At 40.0% G+C, this 19980-nt stretch overlaps 2 protein-coding genes across 2 annotated transcripts in view; one reads left to right on the forward strand and one right to left on the reverse strand.

The window, feature by feature from the left end:
• Positions 1–1946: 1946 nt before the first annotated feature.
• RPL35A (ribosomal protein L35a) lies at positions 1947–11230 on the reverse strand. The gene is made up of 5 exons (XM_060767304.2): positions 11142–11230; positions 6779–6820; positions 5493–5645; positions 3240–3384; positions 1947–2005 (listed from the first exon to the last, which is right to left on the reverse strand). Exons 2-5 carry the CDS (start codon positions 6787–6789, stop codon positions 1982–1984), a joined length of 333 nt encoding a protein of 110 aa, XP_060623287.1. The 5' UTR covers positions 6790–6820; positions 11142–11230; the 3' UTR covers positions 1947–1981.
• Positions 11231–11436: 206 nt separating this feature from the next.
• Positions 11437–19980, forward strand: part of IQCG (IQ motif containing G) — a 35861-nt gene continuing 27317 nt past the window's right edge. The window contains exon 1 of the mRNA XM_060767302.2: positions 11437–11492. Within this exon, the coding sequence (XP_060623285.2) occupies positions 11458–11492 (35 nt within the window). The 5' untranslated portion in view covers positions 11437–11457. The remainder of the gene's footprint in view (positions 11493–19980) is intronic.

A 19980-nucleotide genomic window follows, 5' to 3' on the forward strand; every position in this document is an offset into this window, starting at 1 on the left:
GAGAGGTGGGAGTATAAAGTTTTGTCCTGACACAGTTCAGTTGCCATCATGCGTTGGAACATTGAGGAGCGTGCTTTTGCCATCGAGGCCTACTTTTTGAGCGGATTTGGAATGGCCAGCCCGCTCTCCAGATTTGGCCCCTTGTGATTTTTTTTCTATGGGGTTTTTTGAAATCGTGTTTATGTGAACCGTCCAAGCACCCTACAAGTTTTGAAGGCCAACATCCAGGAAGAAATTGCCACCACAATGCCTGCTATGCTGGCAAGAGTCATGACAAATGCCAGAAATCGGTTTACTCAGTGTATGGAGAATGGGGGACGTCACCTACCTAATTTGATCTTCAAAACTACATAAAACAAAACTTTAGGTATGCGCCTACATTATAATTTTTTTTTAAAAAAAATTCTGATTCATACAATGGGTTTTATTAAGTTTTGAAAAAAGGAAGTTATGCTGCCTCACCCTGTATTTTGGCATCTATAGGGAATCTTGGAATAAACCCCAATCAATACAATTTCCATATATCATTCTTTAGCCTTATGGGAGCGGGTAGCAGAACCAATATTAGACCGAGTCCCCTCATGGGCTGACCTTGAAGGAGCTGCGGGTGGTGACGGCCGACAGGGAGCTCTGGTGTGGACTGGTCCATGAAGTCACGAAGAGTCGGAGATGACTGAACGAATGAACAACCACCCCTCATGGGGCTGGATACTGCAAGATCAATAGTCCATGCAGTGCTTCTCGTGTTTTATGTCTTCTTAACCATCATTTATCATACACTTTCCCCCACCAAAGATGATTCAAAGTGGCTATTATAAGTCTCTTCAACATGAAGCATGAAAAGTAGCTCTTTGCTTGTCCCAACTTGAGAGGACACTTGAGGCCACAACTACCCATATGTAGGGTCAAAATAAGTTGAAAAACAGGCAGTCACAAGTTACAAACATCTATTTTACATTTCACTCAAACTCAAGAGAGGGGAAAGAAATATCTACTCCTTGGAAGGGAAATTAACTCCTGGAAGAGTTGTTATCGTGGGGAAAAAGGGGTCTCCACTGAAGCTTTATTGCCAACCCTTGTTTCCACAAGCCAAGAGGTACAAAATGCAATAGTCACAGGGATGGAAAGTGAGGTGAAGTCTTCTGAACAAGAGCACAAACAGCAAAAGAAACATTGCGTGGGTTTAAGCCCTTCCCTATGCTATCCAAAGCTATTTCGCTGAAGTAACACCTAAAAATGTACCTGTTCTGACTTACATACATGCAAATGACAAACTTACAGAATCTTGTTAGAAACTTGAGGATTGCCTGTAAATGAAAAATGGGCTAAAGGTGCAGATCAGCATGAAAAAGTAGGTGGGCTCTTGGCCATAACATTCAGTACCACTGCTGCTGATACAATTAAAAACTGGAAATTTAGAAAGGCTAGAATGGTTCCCCCTGCTGGTAATAGAACCAAAATAAAGATGCTCCTGGCCGGTCCCTTTGGAGTGGACTGGATCCTAAAATATTTGTGTGCAGCGAGCTAAAATCCCATTCAGTCCACTGTAAAGCTGTGTTCCCCTCTATTCTGCTTTGGTTGAACCTCATCTGGGATACTGTGTCCTATTCTGGGCATCATAATTCAAGAAAGATAATGACTATGAAAAGCCTTAAATCAGGCATAGGCCAACTCTGGCCTTCCAGGTGTTTTGGAGTTCAACCCTCACAATTCTTAACAGCCTATATAACACCTTAAATTTGGGATGCTTTAAATCATCCAAAATAGAACACTAACATCAGAGACTGCCATAAATAGGGATTACAACTTTATTTTTTAAATCTGCCACTTTAACGCCTTTGGCAACAACAAATAATCTGTCTACTGCCTTTTCAGAAAACAAATCGCTATCTTCTGAAAAACAGGGATAGAGAACAAAAGGCAAGATAAGACCAAATATACAAAAGTGGAATATATTTTGAATTTTATTTTCAGCTGAAATTTAAACTCTGGATGGGTACAGCATCTACAAAAGGAAACAATAAAAAAAGAAAAGGTTAGGATTCACAAGGAGCAACAACAGAAGTGTCCAATAAATAGCAAAAAAAGCCTCAAATTAAAAAATGATAATTTTTCAGATCTCTGCCTCAGAGACAGTGATCTTGCAGGGAATCAGTACCAACTTCCTGCACACACCAGAAATGTCCTAACTCCCTTGACTTGTTCAAGAGCACAATTAGCCTTCATAAAAGGTAAGGAAAACATCCCACTAGAGCCCAGAAGGAAGAGAGGATTTAATTCTACAAAAGAGTGGCAGAATGCCAAGGTTCTGCCCATGTTGGAACACCAATAACCACTATCAATATTACTGTGTTTGAACCACAATACAGATATTCCTGGGAATGTGTGCAAAGTTGAAGTCCATCTATTCTCCACTCTTCTTAACTACTTTTACAATTAGTAACGGGATACAGCTAGATTGACAACTGCTTGACAAGAGTCCAGCAAGGATAATTAATCAAGCTTAATACTAGATGTTGTATCACACCAACATGTCATGTTTAAAGTCATATATTAGGCATCCTGGAGAACAAAGAGCCTCTTGAAACACTACACACATCTGCAACATGAATTAAAATCCTGACACAGCACCACCTAGCTCTAGCAGCACTCTACTATGGCTTTCCACATTGTGAAATGCACAACTAAGAGCCTTAATAGATATAGGAAAATGACACGAGACAAGCGGTACATGAATTCTGAACTACTGATAAAATCTCCCTGCTCATCTTTGTGTTTATAGTTGAAGAAAGAATGTAAACTCCATCTTTCTATTTATCCAAAAACATTTTAATAGGAAGTATATAGGTATTCATTCTAAGGGTAGGTAAAGGTTTTCCCCTGACATTAAGTCCAGTCCTGTCCGACTTTGGAGTGTGGTGCTCATCTCCATTTCTAAGCCAAAGAGCCGGCATTGTCCATAGACACTTCCAAGGTCATGTGGCCGGCATGACTACATGGAGCGGTACCTACTGATCTACTCATATTTGCATGTTTTCGAACTGCTAGGTTGGCAGAAGCTGGGGCTGACAGCGGAAACTCACGCTGCTCCCCGGATTCAACCTGCGACCTTTCGGTCTACAAGCTCAGCAGCTCAGCGGTTTAACCCACTGTGCTACCAGGGGCTCCCTATTCATTCTAAAGATGAGCCTATTTCTGTACTATGAGATTTAAACCTGCTAAAGATCTGTCATGCTCACCACTCGGATCCTGTGTCCAATGGCTTTGGCGGGCAGGTTGGACCGGAACTTTGCTCGCACCATGCCGCTGTTTCCATGGGCACGGGTCACCTTCCCCCAGATTACTCGGGTCCTGTTGGGTTTGCCACCAGGAGTTACCGTGTTGCTGAAAAGACAAACAGGTAAACCATTTAAATCCATCACCTCCTCTCTATGTGCTATGCTCCCCAAAATTCTGCAGCTGAGGAAACATATCAAGGTCTCTTGAACATGCGACCGATCTGTTTGTAAAGCTGCACTACAGTAACTTTAAATACAAGCTCAAAGTATAGTGGCTATATTGGTCTTACAGAATCAGAGGTTTGAAGACTGGGGGTTTGTTTGCTTTTTAAAACTGGGATAGTACTAAAATTCTGCCAGAACCATTCAGAGGGGAGACTTCAGCAGTAGCAAACAGGATTAGATCACACAGGTGAGGAAAGCATCATCATCAAAAATGTAGAAAACCAAACATGATACATTTAATTGAACACTGATGCAGGTTGAGGGTGCAAAATGTTTGGACCAGATGTGTTTTGGGATTTTTTTTGGGGGGGGGGGAGGGATTTGGAATGCATTTATTTGCATAAATGTACAAAATGGAGTATAAATATAAATCCCATTTATGTTGCATATATACTCTATACACATGGCCTAAAGGTAAGCAAAGTGTCACTATCTCAGCCACCTTTATGAACAATTCCAAACGCTGCAATTCTTCATATGTAATGCTCAAAATGTACCTTTAATATCACTTTGAACTAAAAAAACCAGTCTAAACAAAACTACAAAAACGTGTTGACTTAATAGACCAAGCCATCTCTTGTTATTTAATAATTAATAATAATAATAATAATAATAATAATAAATTTATTTATACCCCGCCACCATCTCCCCCAACGGGGACTCGGGATGGCTAACTTTCCCTTATTGCAACACAAAACATAACTCCCCCCCTCCCAAAATAAACCTCAAGCTTTTTCTCCTCCTTACATTCCTTCTAGTCAGAAATACTAAATTGCAACTGAAACAAATACAGTCAACCTTCCACATTTGCTGGGACCACTATTGAAGTTGAAAAACGGTGAATAAGTATCTCTAGGTTCTGACAGAATTTTGACTACAGGCACTACCAAAAGTTACGAATAAGACAGGTTCTGTAGGTTTCTTCTTTAGTTGACTTTGTATACAGAACAGGTACATTTCTTAAGTGTAACTCCAACCAAAAATGTATTTTGTAAGTTTTGGGAAGCTAACACCCCTGTGGTGTTTGTTTTGCTGTCTGTGTATCTGTTCAGAAGATTTCACCTCACTTTCTTCCCCTGTGATATTTATATTTAGAAAAATGTGGCTTGTTGTGCAAACAAAGATTGGTGATAAAACTTCAGTGGAGAGGTCTTTTCTCCATAACCCTTTCAGAAGTGATTTTTTCCTACCAAGGAGTAGATTTCTCTCACTCTCATTCTTAACTGTGAGTCATTTGTAATTTTACTATATTTATATCCTGCTCTCTCTCACCCCAAGGGGGACTCAGAGCGGCTTACATGTCAACATTCAATGCCATATATACAATCAGATTGGATGTTTGTAACTTGGAGACTGCCTGTATAAAATTGTACTGCAGCACCTAGTGTTTCCTAAAGAAAATATTTTCTTTAAATTTGTGAATAATCGGATTTGCAAACGTGGAAGGCCAATTGTAGTACTTATTTACTATATTTGTATACCGCCCTTGTCAGCCCTTAGGCGACTCAGTGTGGCTTACAATGGGTAAACAGTACACCACTGTTCTCTCCAATGTAGATTCTATGTCTATGTAGGTTTCAACTCTCAGAGAAGCTTTTTCCACACAACATGCATTTATAAGGTTTCTCTCCAGTGTAAGTCCTTTGAATGTGAACATAAACTTGAACAATGGGTGAAGCTCTGTCATCACTCCAGGCATGGATAGGGTTTCTCCCCAGTGTGAATCCTTTGATGTTTATGTAGGTTAGAACACTGAGCGAATTGCGATTTGGGAGCTGTAGTTTCTGGGATTTATAGTTCACCTACAATCAAAGAGCATTTTTAACTCTACTGACGATGGAATTGAACCAAACCTAGCACACAGAAATCCCACAGACCTGACCACATACATTTTAAGACAAAGTAAAGCATGCTCTCTAAGCCAGTGCAAAGGCTAACACTAATACGATTAAAAGAATATGCACAGATGCAAGTGTGAAGAGTGCTCACTTTTTTGCTTTGTAGACATAGGCACACTTCTTGCCTAAGTAGAATTCAGTCTCATTGCGAGAATAAACCCCCTCGATCTTCAGCAGAGCTGTGTGCTCCCTCTGGTTTCGGAGGCCTCGCTTGTAGCCAGCAAAAGTGGCTTTGGACCACAACCTAAGGAAGAAAGCACAGACAGAATTAAATCCCAGCTAAACGCACAGATGCCTATAATTTGTAGTGAAAAGGAAAGTAGGTATATAGTATGAAATATTAAGTTCAATATATGTAATTAATGTCCTCTTATATTGTTCTTCACAAGAAGGTATTCAATTTAGCAACATTTCACACAAGTATTACCATACCTTTGCTACACTTTCCAGTTTAAATATCAATACTGTCAAAAAGGAAAAATGAAAACACAGTTTTACTACAGACTTGATAATATTCTCAAGTGCTGCTGAAGCTTCAAATCAAGTTAATAACACATATTCCACATAAAGATATACATTTTAGTTAACAATTTACTTGATGTAAAATGTTACACTTGGTGTGTTACTAAAATGTATATCTTTATGTGGAATATGTGTTATTAACTTGATTTGAAGCTTCAGCAGCACTTGAGAATATTATCAAGTCTGTAGTAAAACTGTGTTTGTTTGTTTTCATTTTTCCTTTTTGACAGAATTAAATTCCAGCCAGACCAGCAAGCTACATTACAACACAAGAGAAGACAGTTTCATATGGTTTTGATACCTTACACCAGGGGTCCTCAAACTAAGGCCCGGGGGCCGGATACGGCCCTCCAAGGTCATTTACCTGCCCCTCACTTAGGGTTAACCTTAGTATGAAACTACTTGAAAGCACACAACAACAACAATCCTATCTCATCAGCCAAAATCAGGCCCACACTTTCCATTGAAATACTAAGAAGTTTATATTTGTTAAAATTGTTCTTAATTTTAATTATTGTATTGTTTTAAAATGTTTTTGCACTATAAATAAGATATGTGCAGTGTGCATAGGAATTCATTTGTATTTTTTTAAATTATAATCTGGCCCGCCAACAGTTTAAGGGACTGTGACCTGGCCCTCTGTTTAAAAAGTTTGTGGACCCCTGCCTTACACCATTCAGATTGTGAGGGAAAACTTCATAATGCAAAATAATAACAACATTCAATATTCCTTTTACAGTTTATAAGACATTCCGCTACTTTAAATGGGTGACACATTGAAAGTCTCTACAATAACACAAAAATGTGTAAAGGTATCTTATTTTTAAAAGATTTCCAAATAAAACACATCCCTACCTGCCAGTCATGGTATTGCTTGAAGTCCTGTCCCCAGCAGGCCTGAAGGAAGGAATCACAAGGAAGGTTAAATTGGCATGTGCAGTGCTCAGAATCAGTTTAAAGAACTAGACTCCTTCTACTGTCATGGCTCAATTTACTTATTTACCACATTTGTATACCGCCTTTCTCAGCCAGACGCGACACAAAGCGGTTCAGTCGAAAGTGATTCAATGCCATAACAAATATCAAAATACAATTAATACAAATATAAAAACAATTCAACATTTAAAATGTAATATAAGAAGCAAATATATCTGTAAAAACAAGATCCCCAGCATCTCCTTACTAAAATCATTGTCCAGTTGCATCGTCAGTCATTCCATATATTCATTTACGTCTAGTTATGCTCTAGTAGAAAAAGCTTGCTTGAAGATCCAGGTCTTAACCATTTTGCGGAATGTTAGAATGGAGGGGCCACCACTGAGATGGCCCTGTCTCTCATCCCCAATATGATATATTGTATGTATATGTATCTTGTAAGCTACTCTGAGTCCCCTTCGGGGTGAGAAGGGCAGCATATAAATGTTGCAAATAAATAAATAAAAAAATAAATGATGAAGGACATGTTTTTGTATCTTCTCTTTTTGCCATTCAGTGGCAATTTGCAACTGAAGTAAGTTGAGGACAAAGGAGGAGAGAAGAACTAGAATGTTTTAGCAACAGCAAACAAAGCGGGATGATAAAGGATTAATTGGGACTATTTAAGGGTGCATTTATAATATAGAATTAATGCAGTTTGAAATCCCTTTAACTGGCTCAATGTTATGGAATCCTGGGAGTTGTAGTTTTGTTAGGAAGCAGTCTTCCTTGGCAGACCTTGTAAAACGACAACTCTGAGGATTCCATAGCATTGAGCCAGGGAAGTGAAAGTGGCATCAAATCACATTAATTCTACAGTGAAGATGCAGCCAGCAGTGAATTTCTTGTTTAGACTTCGGTTCCATTTCTATTATGGCAGAATTTAAAAACAAAATTAAAGATTCTTCTCTTCAGGCAGGCCTACCCAATCAAACCTGAATCACAAGTTTTTAATTTGCATTGCATTGTCACTATATGTTGATTTCTATACCCCATGTATGTTCTTAATTATAGTGTTTTTATCTGTGTATTTTATGTTAGTTTTTCATCGACTTAAATCAAGAAATAGTTTTCTAAGATCTACAGAGACACTTGCTGGAACACCTCAGCAAGCGAGAGTCCAAAAGTGGCAGGCTCAAACCCAGAACCTCAACCAATGGCTGATACCAAATGAGAGAGTCCCTCCTGGGCACACAGAAGACTGGGTGACTTGGAAGGCACTGAACAGACTGCGCTCCACAAGATGCAAAGTCAACCTTAAGAAATGGAGCTACAAAGTGGAATCCACAACATGCGAGTGTGGTGAAGAGCAAACCACTGTCCACCTGCTGCAATGCAACCTGAGCCCTGCCACATGCACAATGGAGGACCTTCTTGTGGCAACACCAGAGGCACTCCAAGTGGTCAGATACTGGTTCAAAGGACATTTAATCAACTACCAAGCTTGCAAACTTTGAGTTTTGTTTGTTTGTTAAAAAATGCAATGCAACTGTTTGGTCTGCCTCTGACACGATAAATAAATAAATATGTTAGTTTGTCTTGATTTTATTCAGGAATGGGCAAACTTCAGTCCTCCAGGTGTTTTCGACTTCACCTCCATTAGGCTTTTAGGAATTGTGGGAGTTGAGGACCAATAATAATAATAATAATAATAATTCCTTATTTCTAGACTGCCCTCTCTCCCCGGAAAGACTCAGGGCGGTTTACAAAATATATGGAGGGAGGGCCGAAGTTTGCCTACGCCCATTCTATGTTGTATCCTGCCTCGAGCCAAGGCAGAGAGTATAAATAAAGTGTACTATTGTGTTGTTGAAGGCTTTCATGCCCAGAATCAATGGATTGCTGTGAGTTTTTTGGACTGTGTGGCCATGTTCCAGTTGATTTCTCTCCTGCTTCTGTGGCTGGCATCTTCAGAGGTTCTGTTGGCAATGAAGCAAGTCTATCTATCTGCAGAATGTCCATGGCGGGAGGAAGAACACTTGTCTGTGAATGTTGCAATTAGTAAGAATTGAGTAGCCTTTCACCTGCAGTATCAATCTGTGAAGTTATCTGCTTAGAGGTGGTTAACAGTATTAAAAAAAAACACCAGAATTAGGATAGTAAATAAGGAACACCACTCAGAAACAGAACTCCAGATAGCAAACAATCAAGAGCCAATTAACACCCCCCAGAGGATGTCTCCAGGCAACAAAGAGCAGGCTCCCTCTATGCCAGTGGTTCCTAGCCTTTGGGCCTCCAGGAATTTTGAACTTTAGCTCCCACAGTTCCTAACAGCTGGTCCAAAACACCTGGAGCCCAAAGGTTGGGAACCACTGCTCTATGCAGATACCTTACCATTGACTTTACAGCTTAGTGGCTACTCAATGCTATTCAAGCTTGCTAATTGCAACATTCACATTTGTGTTAAGCAAACAAGGGTTCTTTCTTCCACCTTGGACATTTATCCCACAGGTTTATATATATATATACTAGCCGTCCCCTGCCGCGCGTTGCTGTGGTCCAGTCTCTGTATTTGTGTTTTGTGTGTGTATATATTTTTATTTTTGTGTATATATGTGGTTTTGCGCATGTGTTCTAATGTTTTGGTTTGGTTTTTTTGCTTTTTATGTCTTTTTTGCTGTGTTTTTCAGTATTTTCATGAGTGATGGTTACTTCTTGGCCTGATACGTGTATTGTGTCCAATTTGGTGTCAATTTACCCAGTGGTTTTTGAGTGATGTTAATCCCACAAATGAACATTACATTTTTATTTATATAGATGGATATATATTGTAAATAAGTAATTATATTTATTATAGTAGCATCACTATTTCAATATTATTATATTGTATTATGATTAGCACTATATTGCATTACATTATAATATTATTATCAATATTACATGTATATACAATATACTAAATTAGCATAACACACTATTAGTATTATATATTTCTATATTGTAGCATAGCACTATACTGCAATCTATATAAATAAAAATGCAATGTTCGTTTGTGGGATTAACAGAACTCAAAAACCACTGGGGGAATTGCAACCAAATTTGGCCACAAGACACCTACTAACCCAAGGAGTGACCATCACTAAAAAAAAATGAGTTTGTCATTTGGGAGTTGTAGTTGCTGGGATGTATAGTTCACCTACAAACAAAGAGCATTCATAACCCCACCAACGATGGAATTGAACCAAACTTGGCACACATTTCTCCCATGACCAACAGAAAATACTGGAAGGGTTTGGTGGGCAGTGTCCTTTGGTTTTGGAGTTGTAGTTCACCTACATCCAGAGATCACTGTGGACTCAAACAATGATGGATCTGGACCAAACTCTACACGAACACTCAATATGCCCAAATGTGAACACTGGTGGAGTTTGGGGGAAATAGAATCTTGACATCTGGGAGTTGTAGTTGCTGGGATTTATAGTTCACCTACAATCACAGAGCATTCTGAACGCCACTGATAGAATTGGGCCAAACCTCCCATACAGAACCCTCATGTGGGCCACTGCAACGCTTGGCAGGTGACGACTAGTGTGTGTGTGTGTGTGTATATATATATATATATATATATATATATATATATATATACACACACACACATATGTGATATATATATATATATATATATATATATATATATATAAGTAAAGCACAATATTATATATTACTAGCTGTTCCCTGCCACGCATTGCTGTGGCCCAGTCTGTTGATCTGGAAAATAAAGTAATGAGAAAGTGTTGGTTTCTAATATATGTAATTTCTTTATGCTTGTGGATAAACAGTATTTCTTGTTGTTTCTTTGTCAGTGTTGATGTGTCTTTTGTCCCACCCTGGTCATTCCACAGATATATAAACCCCTTTTCCTACTTCCAACAGACCACACTATCTCTGAGGATGCTTGCCATAGATGCAGGCGAAACGTCAGGAGAGAATGCCTCTAGGACATGGCCACATAGCCCGAAAAAAACCACAAGAACCTAGTGATTCCAGCCATGAAAGCCTTCGACAATACAGGCCTTCCTTCCTTCCCTTCGTCCCATGGAATCAGCCAGCTAAGGCGTAGAAACGAAACTAGGCCAGGCCGCAGCATCCGGCCTCCATCCACGGCATCCCACCGCCTTCCGCCGCCATCCCCGGCTCCTTCCACTCCTCAGACCTCGCTTCACCCGCCGACCCCACTCGGGAGCCGCTTTCCCCGCGGTTTCCACGGATTCCTCCCCACGAAACGCGCGCCCCCCTTCCTCACCTCAGCAGCACCGGCCCAAGATGGCGGCAGAAAGAGAGAGCGGCGCCGCGGTGCAAGCCGGGATAGGGGGACAAAATCGCCAGGACCCCTTCCTTGTTTAGAGATAGGTGGTTACGCTATTCGCCTGACTGAAATATCACAACATTTTGGGGGGTATTTTAAAAAGTGGAATTTAAAACTTCGATTTGGGTGTTTGATTTCCAATATCGAGCTTTTATTTCATCCTCTGTAATTTAACGATTTTTAAAAAATGTCAGGCTTTTATATAGACAGCCTTTTGCTAATGTGAGGGCCCCACAGGAAGTGAGTGGTAACCATGGCGACGTCAAGCTGTGCAAGTGATACCTCTTGGTGAGTGAGTCCCTTCAGAACGGTTCTATTGAGTTGAGAGGGTTTTTCACACAGGAAAAGCATTCAGGAAACATTTGGGAGAAAGCAGCAGAAATTCCAAACACAAAAAGAGGGAATGCAGTGAATATTAAGATGGAAACTATCCCAAGAGAGGAGGCCTCAAGGCCTTCACTAAAGTTAGGCCTCAGGAAAAGGGAAGAACAAATTATCCATCTATCTATCTATCTATCTTTACTTACTTAGGCAATCCCTCATTGTCCAAGTAGGATTGTCTTCTCTCTTTCACCTTCCATTTGTGCCTCTTCAAATTCTGCAGCACTGCTGGTCACAGCTGACCTCCAGCTGGAGCGCTCAAGGGCCAGGACTTCCCAGTTCTCAGTGTCTATGCCTGTGCAGGTACAGCTGTACCAGGAGCTCCAATTTTGTTTGCTTTGCATTGAATGTTTGTAGTCCTAAGTTTCAGGGACTCTGCAGATAGGTGGCTTCTTTTGGCTGCAATCATAGGGCAAGCCACCAGTCAATTATAGTTAGGTTCCCTGGTCCCGCCCCCTTTGGGTTTTTGGAGGGAATAGGAGCCAGTTTGGGTACAGTCCACACAGAGAAGGTTTTCGCACAGGACATAATACCAAGAGCTCCTGTAGAAAGCTTTGTCCATTTTTCAATCTCTTTTCATGTCTTCCAACATTCAATTTTCCGTTCTTGAGTTCGGAGTAGAGTAACTGCTTTGGAGACGGTGGTCGGGCATAATAATAATAATAATACTTTATTTATTTGTTTATTTTAAAATAAATAAAAATAAACGAAACAGAGTGGCAACAATTATGGAGACAAAGACATTAAAAAAATTATCAATACGTGTTAAAGAAAATTATTATAAGTTAATATGGAAGTGGTATCTGACACCAGTAAGATTAGCATATATAAATAAAAATAATTCAAAAAATTGTTGGAGAGGATGTCAAGAACCAGGAATATATATACATATGTGGTGGCAATGTAAATATGTAAATAATTTTTGGGGGAAAGTATTTAGAGAAATAGAAGATATAATGAACATTAAAATTGAGAAAAGCCCTAGTATAGCTTTATTATATAACAATACACAATGGAAAAAGGAGGATAAAGAAACGATAACAAACTTATTAACTATAGCAAGACTGCTCATAGCAAGGAATTGGAAAAAAGAAATGAATATACAAATAGAGGAGTGGTATAAGGAAGCATGGAAAATAGCAATAAATGATAAATTGACATGTATATTAAAAGTTCAAAAAGGTATATGGAAACAAAGTGATTTTGATGTTGTATGGGGAAAATTTGTAGTAAATGGTTTAAAAAACAAAGAAGGAAAGTTACCGTCACAAGAAGAATTGAAATTTTGGACAGACGATATGTAAAAGTTGTGGCTTGATATGGGGGGAGGGGAGCACAGTGGTGGGAAACAAAGGGGGAAAATGCTTAAGTAGAATAATAAGATTATATGTTAAAGAGTGTGTTGAATAATATGTAACTGCTATAACCAAACGCATAACAAATGTAATAACTATGATAAAAAAAAGAAAACCAAATTCTGCAGTACTGCTGGTCACAGCTGACCTTCAGCTGGAGCGCTCAAGGGCCAGGACTTCCCAGTTCTCAGTGTCTATGCCAGAGTTTTTGAGGTTGGCTTTGAGCCAATCTTTAAATCTCTTTTCCTGTCTTCCAACATTCAATTTTCCGTTCTTGAGTCCGGAGTAGAGCAACTGCTTTGGCAGACAGTGGTCGGGCATAATAATAATAATAATAATAATAATACTTTATTTATACCCCGCTACCATCTCCCCAAGGGACTCGGTGCAGCTTACATGAGGCCAAGCCCAACAGTACATCAATAAACAAAAGCAATAACAAAAACAATCAATACAATACAATTAATATAAATCACATAAACAATAAACAGTAACACACAAGAATTTAAAAACCTATGGCCGGGCCAAATGTAATAGTTTAAAATTTAAAAAAATAACGCTGAGCATGAATAAGGTAGGATATAACTGGTATAGGGTTTTCAAAGAGAGATGAGGGAACGCAGTCAGTCCTAAATCAGTGGTAAAGTGCATTTTGAGGGCATATTGCTGAGAGTTTTCCTTATTCTGGGAAGGCACACTGGAACAACCACATTTTGGGGCCCCTCCTAAAGACTGCCAATGTGGGGGCTTGTCTGATATCTTTAGGTAGAGAGTTCTAGAGTCGGGGGGCCACCATAGAGAAGGCCTTCTCCCTCGTCCCTGCCAATCGTGCCTGCGAAGGAGGTGGGAGCGCGAGTAGGGCTTCTCTAGATGATCGAAGAGATAATGTGGGTTCGTACACAGAAATGCGGTCATGCAGGTAGGCGGGTCTCAAACCGTTTAGGGCTTTGTAGGTAAGAACCTACAACGTGACCGGTCCAGCGGAGTTGATGGCAGAGGAACATCGCTTCAATGCTGGTGGTCTTTGCTTCTTCCAGAACACTGACGTTTGTCCGCTTGTCTTCCCAAGAGATTTGCAGGATTTTCTGAAGGCAGCGCTGATGGAATCGTTCCAGGAGTTGCATGTGACGTCTGTAGACAGTCCACGTTTCGCAGGCATATAGCAGGGTTGGGAGGACAATAGCTTTATAAACAAGCACCTTGGTCTCCCTATGGATGTCCCGGTCCTCAAACACTCTCTGCTTCATTTGGAAAAAAGCTGCACTCGCAGAGCTCAGGCAGTATTGTATTTCAGTGTCAATGCTGACTTTTGTGGAGAGGTGACTGCCAAAGTAGCGGAAATGGTCAACATTTTCTAATGTTACACTATTAAGCTGTATTTCTGGCATTGGAGAGGGGTTGGCTGCTGACTGCTGGAAGAGCACTTTGGTTTTCTTGATGTTCAATGACAGGCTGAGCTTCTCATATGCTTCTGTGAAGGTGTATAGAGTGGCTTGTAGGTCTTCTTCTGAATACGCACAATGTTGTAACCCACCTCGAGCCATGAGGAGAGGCAAATAAGAAAAAATTACTATTATTATACGCTAGAATATTATATATGTACCAAAGAACACAGACCAACTAAAGCCTATAGGTAATAAAGCATAGCTTCATTTCCTATAGTATAGTAAGGTCAGCTGCATAGTAAACACTAGTTTAAACCTAAAATTGGAAGCCCATGATAAACAAAGGAACCATAAACACTTTACAGTCCATTCTATGCTTGTGGACAGAATGGCTGGCTATATACAGCCCTGGTGAGGCTGGGTTGTTGTAGGTTTTTCCGGGCTATATGGCCATGTTCTAGAGGCATTTTCTCCTGTCGTTTCGCCTGCATCTATGACAAGCATCCTCAGAGGTAGTGAGGTCTGTTGGAAGTAGGAAAATGGGTTTATATATCTGTGGACTGACCAGGGTGGGACAGGGTGGCCAACAAAAGTCCTTTGTCCCCCCCTGGTCATTCCACAGATATATAAACCCATTTTCCTACTTCCAACAGACCTCACTACCTCTGAGGATGCTTGCCATAGATGCAGGCAAAACGTCAGGAGAAAATGCCTCTAGACCATGGCCATATAGCCCGGAAAAACCTACAACAACCCAGTTATTCCAGCCATGAAAGCCTTTGACAATACCTGGTGAGGCTATTTGAGAATGAGTTATTAACAATGAACATTTTGCATGTCTTCTGGTTCTGGGAGCCTCAGAGACAGTACATAAATCTATATGGTGACATACATATTTCTAAAATTAAAACTAGAATGTACACATTGGTTGGCTGGCAGCAATGGAGAGAAAGAAAGAAAGCCCAGTCATGGAGAGGAAGGAGTGAGGAGAGCATGAAGTGAGGCCACTTTCATCCCAAATATCTCTCAGTGATCTTTTAACATGACAACCTATATAAAATATATAAAAATGTAATCTTCTTTTGCATATGAATGTAGTAAGAAATTTTTCATAGGTAAGTCAATATTTTTGTATGACTTTTTTTCAAAAAAGATTATCAACATCAGGTGACAGGATATTATTCTTGCATCTTCTAACCCAGGCATGGGCAAACTTCGGCCCTCCAGGTGTTTTGGACTTCAACTCCCACAATTCCTGGAGTTATGAGAGTTGAACTCCAAAACACCCGGAGGGCTGAAGTTTGCCTATGCGTGTTCTAACCAAAGTCATGCCATGAAGTGAGATACTTAAGTTATCCTGAATTCATTGCAGATTACTCAAATCAATTTGTTCTTTTATTTTTGTCTTTCATGGATGCCATGTTATTTGGAAGCTTGTTTAGATCAAGTGAATGGCCTTTTAGGCTTTCCCCATGTGAAGAGGAATGAGTTCTCTTTTGGAATAATAAAAATTATATGTCTTGGTGGGGAGAATCGGGATTTTAGAGAACTTCAGGTAGATCTGGGCCAAAACAAAGAGAATCTCATTTAGGAAACACACATTGTAACATCCATAGTGTGGTGAGGTACCGGGTAATATTAAAGACCTTGCAAAACTACAGTGCCCAGGACTTCCAGCATTCAGCCATGGCAGTTCAAGTGGTGTCAAACTGCACCCATTCTGCAGTGCAGATTCACCCTCAGAGGCCCTTGAGGTGTGAATGCCCTTTGGGGAGATAGGGTGATATATAAATAACATTTTATTATTATAATTATTTTATTATTATTATGCACCAGATGATCTCAGTGAGTCCTTTCCAGCTCTACTGTGAATGAACTAACCCTTCCAAGAGACATACCTAGGATTTCTGGGATGCAAATCAAACAGGCTGTTTTCTTTCAATTGTCAGACACTGAATTCACCAGAAGGAGGCACTGCAGGATGCATCTGGGAATCTTCTTTCAGAAGCTCAGAGCAAAAGGCAAAGACCAGTGGACTCTTCAGAATTCTCCTCCAGAACCACATCTTAAATGGGTTTCTTTGGTTCCTATCAGTGTTCTTCCCTGCCCAGCTTTTACAGCCATACATAGAAGTGGGAATACAGTGACATGTTTGATGATTTACATTAAATCTTCTATCTCCATAAATTCAGCCCTCCATGGATTCAAAATATTTCCCTCCTAAAAAAAATCCAAAAAGAAAATCTTGATTTTGTCATTTTATATTAGAAAGCCCACTTTGTTGCATCCATAGACTTCGTTATCCATAGGTTATCCTGGAACCAAATTTCAGTGAACACCAACTATATGGCCAAGGTGATCCATGCCTTAGTCACCTCTAGACTGGATTACTGTAATGCACGCTACATGGGGCTGCCCTTGAAAACGGCTCGGAAATTCCAGATGGTCCAACGGGCAGCGGTCAGGTTGTTAACTGGGGCTCCTTACAGGGAGCAGTCAACCCTCCTGTTCAAGGAGCACCACTTGTTGCCATTCATTTCCGGACCCAATTCAAGGTGCAGGTTCTTACCTACAAAGCCTTGAACGGTTTGGGACCCGCCTACCTGCGTGTCCACATCTCTGTATACGAACCCACACGATCTCTCCGTTCATCTGGAGAGGCCCTGCTCACGATCCCACCTGCATCGCAGGCGTGATTGGTGGGGACGAGAGTGAGGGCCTTTTCGCTGGTGGCCCCCTGACTCTGGAACTCACTTCCTAAAGACATCAGGCAGGCCCCAACTCTGGCAGTCTTTAAGAGGAGCTTGACGACATGGCTGTCCCAGAATAATGATCCCATAGCACTTGATCCCATAGTCCTCCAAAGCACTTTACATTTTAGGTATGCTTGTATGTTTTCCACAAATGTCCCATCACTTTTTCGCCCATGTTCCAGCTTTACTTCCAATTTTAATTTTACATTTGGCCTTCCCATAGTTTTTAATTGTGTGGTCTTATTATTAATGTTGGATTATTGTATTGTCCATGTTTATTTTAATTGCTTGTATTGTTATTATCGCTTGTATTGTTGTATTTGGGCTCGGCCTCATGTAAGCTGCACCGAGTCCCTTGGGGAGATGGTAGCGGGGTACAAATAAAGTGTTGTTGTTGTTGTTATTGTTATTATTATTATTATTATTATCTGTATTGTTACAGCTCTAGATCTTGTCTAGTTTCTTCATAGCTACCTTTCAAAGTTTCTTGAGTGTCTTCTCCATTCTGATTCATGCTCGAGCCAGTTTCAAACTGTTTCAATAGCTTCGCCATGAGAAAGAATGAGGACATATGGACGAACTGTCCTACAACCTGAAATTATTTGGTGTCATCCTGCCACAAATAATTATAGTAGAAAAAAGCCCTATTCCGTAGAAAACCTTTTCGTGTGTGGACGGAATGGCGAAAGAAAAGGGTCCCTAGTTATCCCCTTTTTCTTTAGTTATCGATTCTTTTGTGCTATAGAGAATGTGACTCAGAAGAAATGTGATCTCTTCCAACAATGGGATCTGTTTATTTCGTGACCGCATAAGAAATCTTTACATGGTTCCTGAGAGGACAACCAAGAAGTATATTTGCATGATACGTTTTTCGCGTTTTGTCTGGCCAACAAAGGGATCACTTCTTTATGAATATTGTCTTTCATTTTATCTTATTGTAGGGCCAACGCAACATCCCCTAAGTCTATTTAACCTGTTTGAGTCAATGGGGAAAGTGGGGAGCCTGTGGTTAGTTTTGTTTTATAATGAATTGATCTCTGCTTATATTCTGACTCTTTGGAGCTTAAGCTGACGTGGGAAAAGGATTTGATACCCTCCAGCTGTTTTAGTTTAGCATAGGCAGTCCAGACTAATCCTCTGTTGTTCCACATTTTCCAGCTGCTGTTAGACCGTTCGTTTTTCCACCTTTCTCCCATGATTCCTCTTTGACCTTGTCTTTCTTTGTTTCCTGCAAAATGAGTCCAGGTTGCACAGGTAGTCTGAACTCAATTGGGGAAATCAGAACAATACAAGAAGAAATCTTGCCTTTTCCAGTAGGCGCAAGGAAAAACCAAATGCTGCATCCTCTCCTAACTTGTGTGTTCTTCTTCATTATTAACTTTTGCCATCTTTACCAAACTCTAATGTTCCTTGACCATACGTGTACCAATTTTCATCAGTGAAACGTTGGAGCATGATTTTGGCATGAATATTGAAGATAATAGTTGGAATCAGTTGATGGTGGTGATAATGGTGGCATCTGCATATGGAATATAACAGAACACTATCTTAAAATTACTCGTCACTGGTGTTATATAACCCACTAGCTGTCCCCTGCCACACATTGCTGTGGCCCAGTCTGTATATATGTGTCTTGTGTGTGTATATATGTGGTTATGTGCATGCGTTGTAATGTATTTTTTATTTTATTTATTTATTTATTTATTTATTTCTGCTACTTATACCCCGCCCTTCTCACCCCGAGGGGGGACTCAGGGCGGCTTACACAGACGGCACAATTCGATGCCCTTATACAAATACATACAAATATAAAAACAGTAATTAATAATTAACAGATTAAAAACATCAATATATAGCACCATAGCACAACAGTAAGCAATCTCATGGTCAGTGTTTCGCGTTCCATAGGTCCAATAGGTTAAAATAGGTTCCTACAATATTTGCCCTTCATTATGGTCCTTCTTTTTTAGCTGCCAGAGTTTCCGAAAGCCTGGTCCCACATCCAAGTTTTCAGCTGTTTCCTGAATGAGAGAAGGGAGGGCGCTGTTCTAATCTCCCCGGGGAGTGAGTTCCACAGGCGAGGGGCCACCACTATTATTTTTTGGCTTTTAAAGTATCTTCTGCTATGTTTTCCAGGGTTATTATGAGTGACAGTCACTTGTTGGCCTGATAGGTGTATTGTGTCCCAATTTGGTGTCAATTCGTCCAGTAGTTTTTGACTTATGTTAATCCCACAAACAAACATTACATTTTTATTTATATAGACTAGCTGTCCCCTGCCATGTGTTGCCATGGCCCAGTGTGTGTATATGTGTCTTGTATGTGTATATATGTGGTTATGCACATGCATTGTAATGTATCTTTTATTTTTTGGCTTTTTAAGTCTCTTTTGTTGTGTTTTCTAGTGTTTTTATGAGTTGCGGTCACTCATTGGCCTGATAGTGTCTTGTGTCCAAATTTGGTGTTAATTCGTCCAGTGGTTTTTGAGTTAATCCAGCAAACAGACATTACATTTTTATTTATATAGACTAGCTGTCCCCTGCCATGCGTTGCTGTGGCCCAGTCTGTGTATATGTGTTTTGTCTTTGTATATATGTGTGTTTGCGCGCGCGCATGTGTGTATGTATATATATATGGTTTTGCGCATGTGTTGTAATGTATTTTTTATTTTTGGCTTTTTAAGCATCTTCTGATGTATTTTTAAGTGTTTTTATGAGTGATGGTCACTTGTTGGCCTGACACGTATATTGTGTCCAAATTTGGTGTCAGTTCGTTCAGTGGTTTTTGAGTTATGTTAATCCCACAACAAACATTATATTTTTATTTATATAGATTAGGCTCCTTAGAAATATATTTATTTATATGCCTCAGAGTAACAGGAATATAACATCAGTGATATAAA

This window comes from Anolis sagrei, chromosome 3, assembly GCF_037176765.1.
Source record: "Anolis sagrei isolate rAnoSag1 chromosome 3, rAnoSag1.mat, whole genome shotgun sequence".
NCBI lineage: Eukaryota > Metazoa > Chordata > Lepidosauria > Squamata > Dactyloidae > Anolis > Anolis sagrei.

Bases quoted from the DNA above. Each gene is read 5' to 3' on its own strand.
- RPL35A (XM_060767304.2), bottom strand. The intron at 3,385-5,492 runs GTGAGCACTCTT...TTGTCTTTTCAG, and splicing joins TATGTCTACAAAGCAAAAAA to CAACACGGTAACTCCTGGTG. The intron at 2,006-3,239 runs GTGAGCATGACA...TTCCTTTTGTAG, and splicing joins TTGGACACAGGATCCGAGTG to ATGCTGTACCCATCCAGAGT.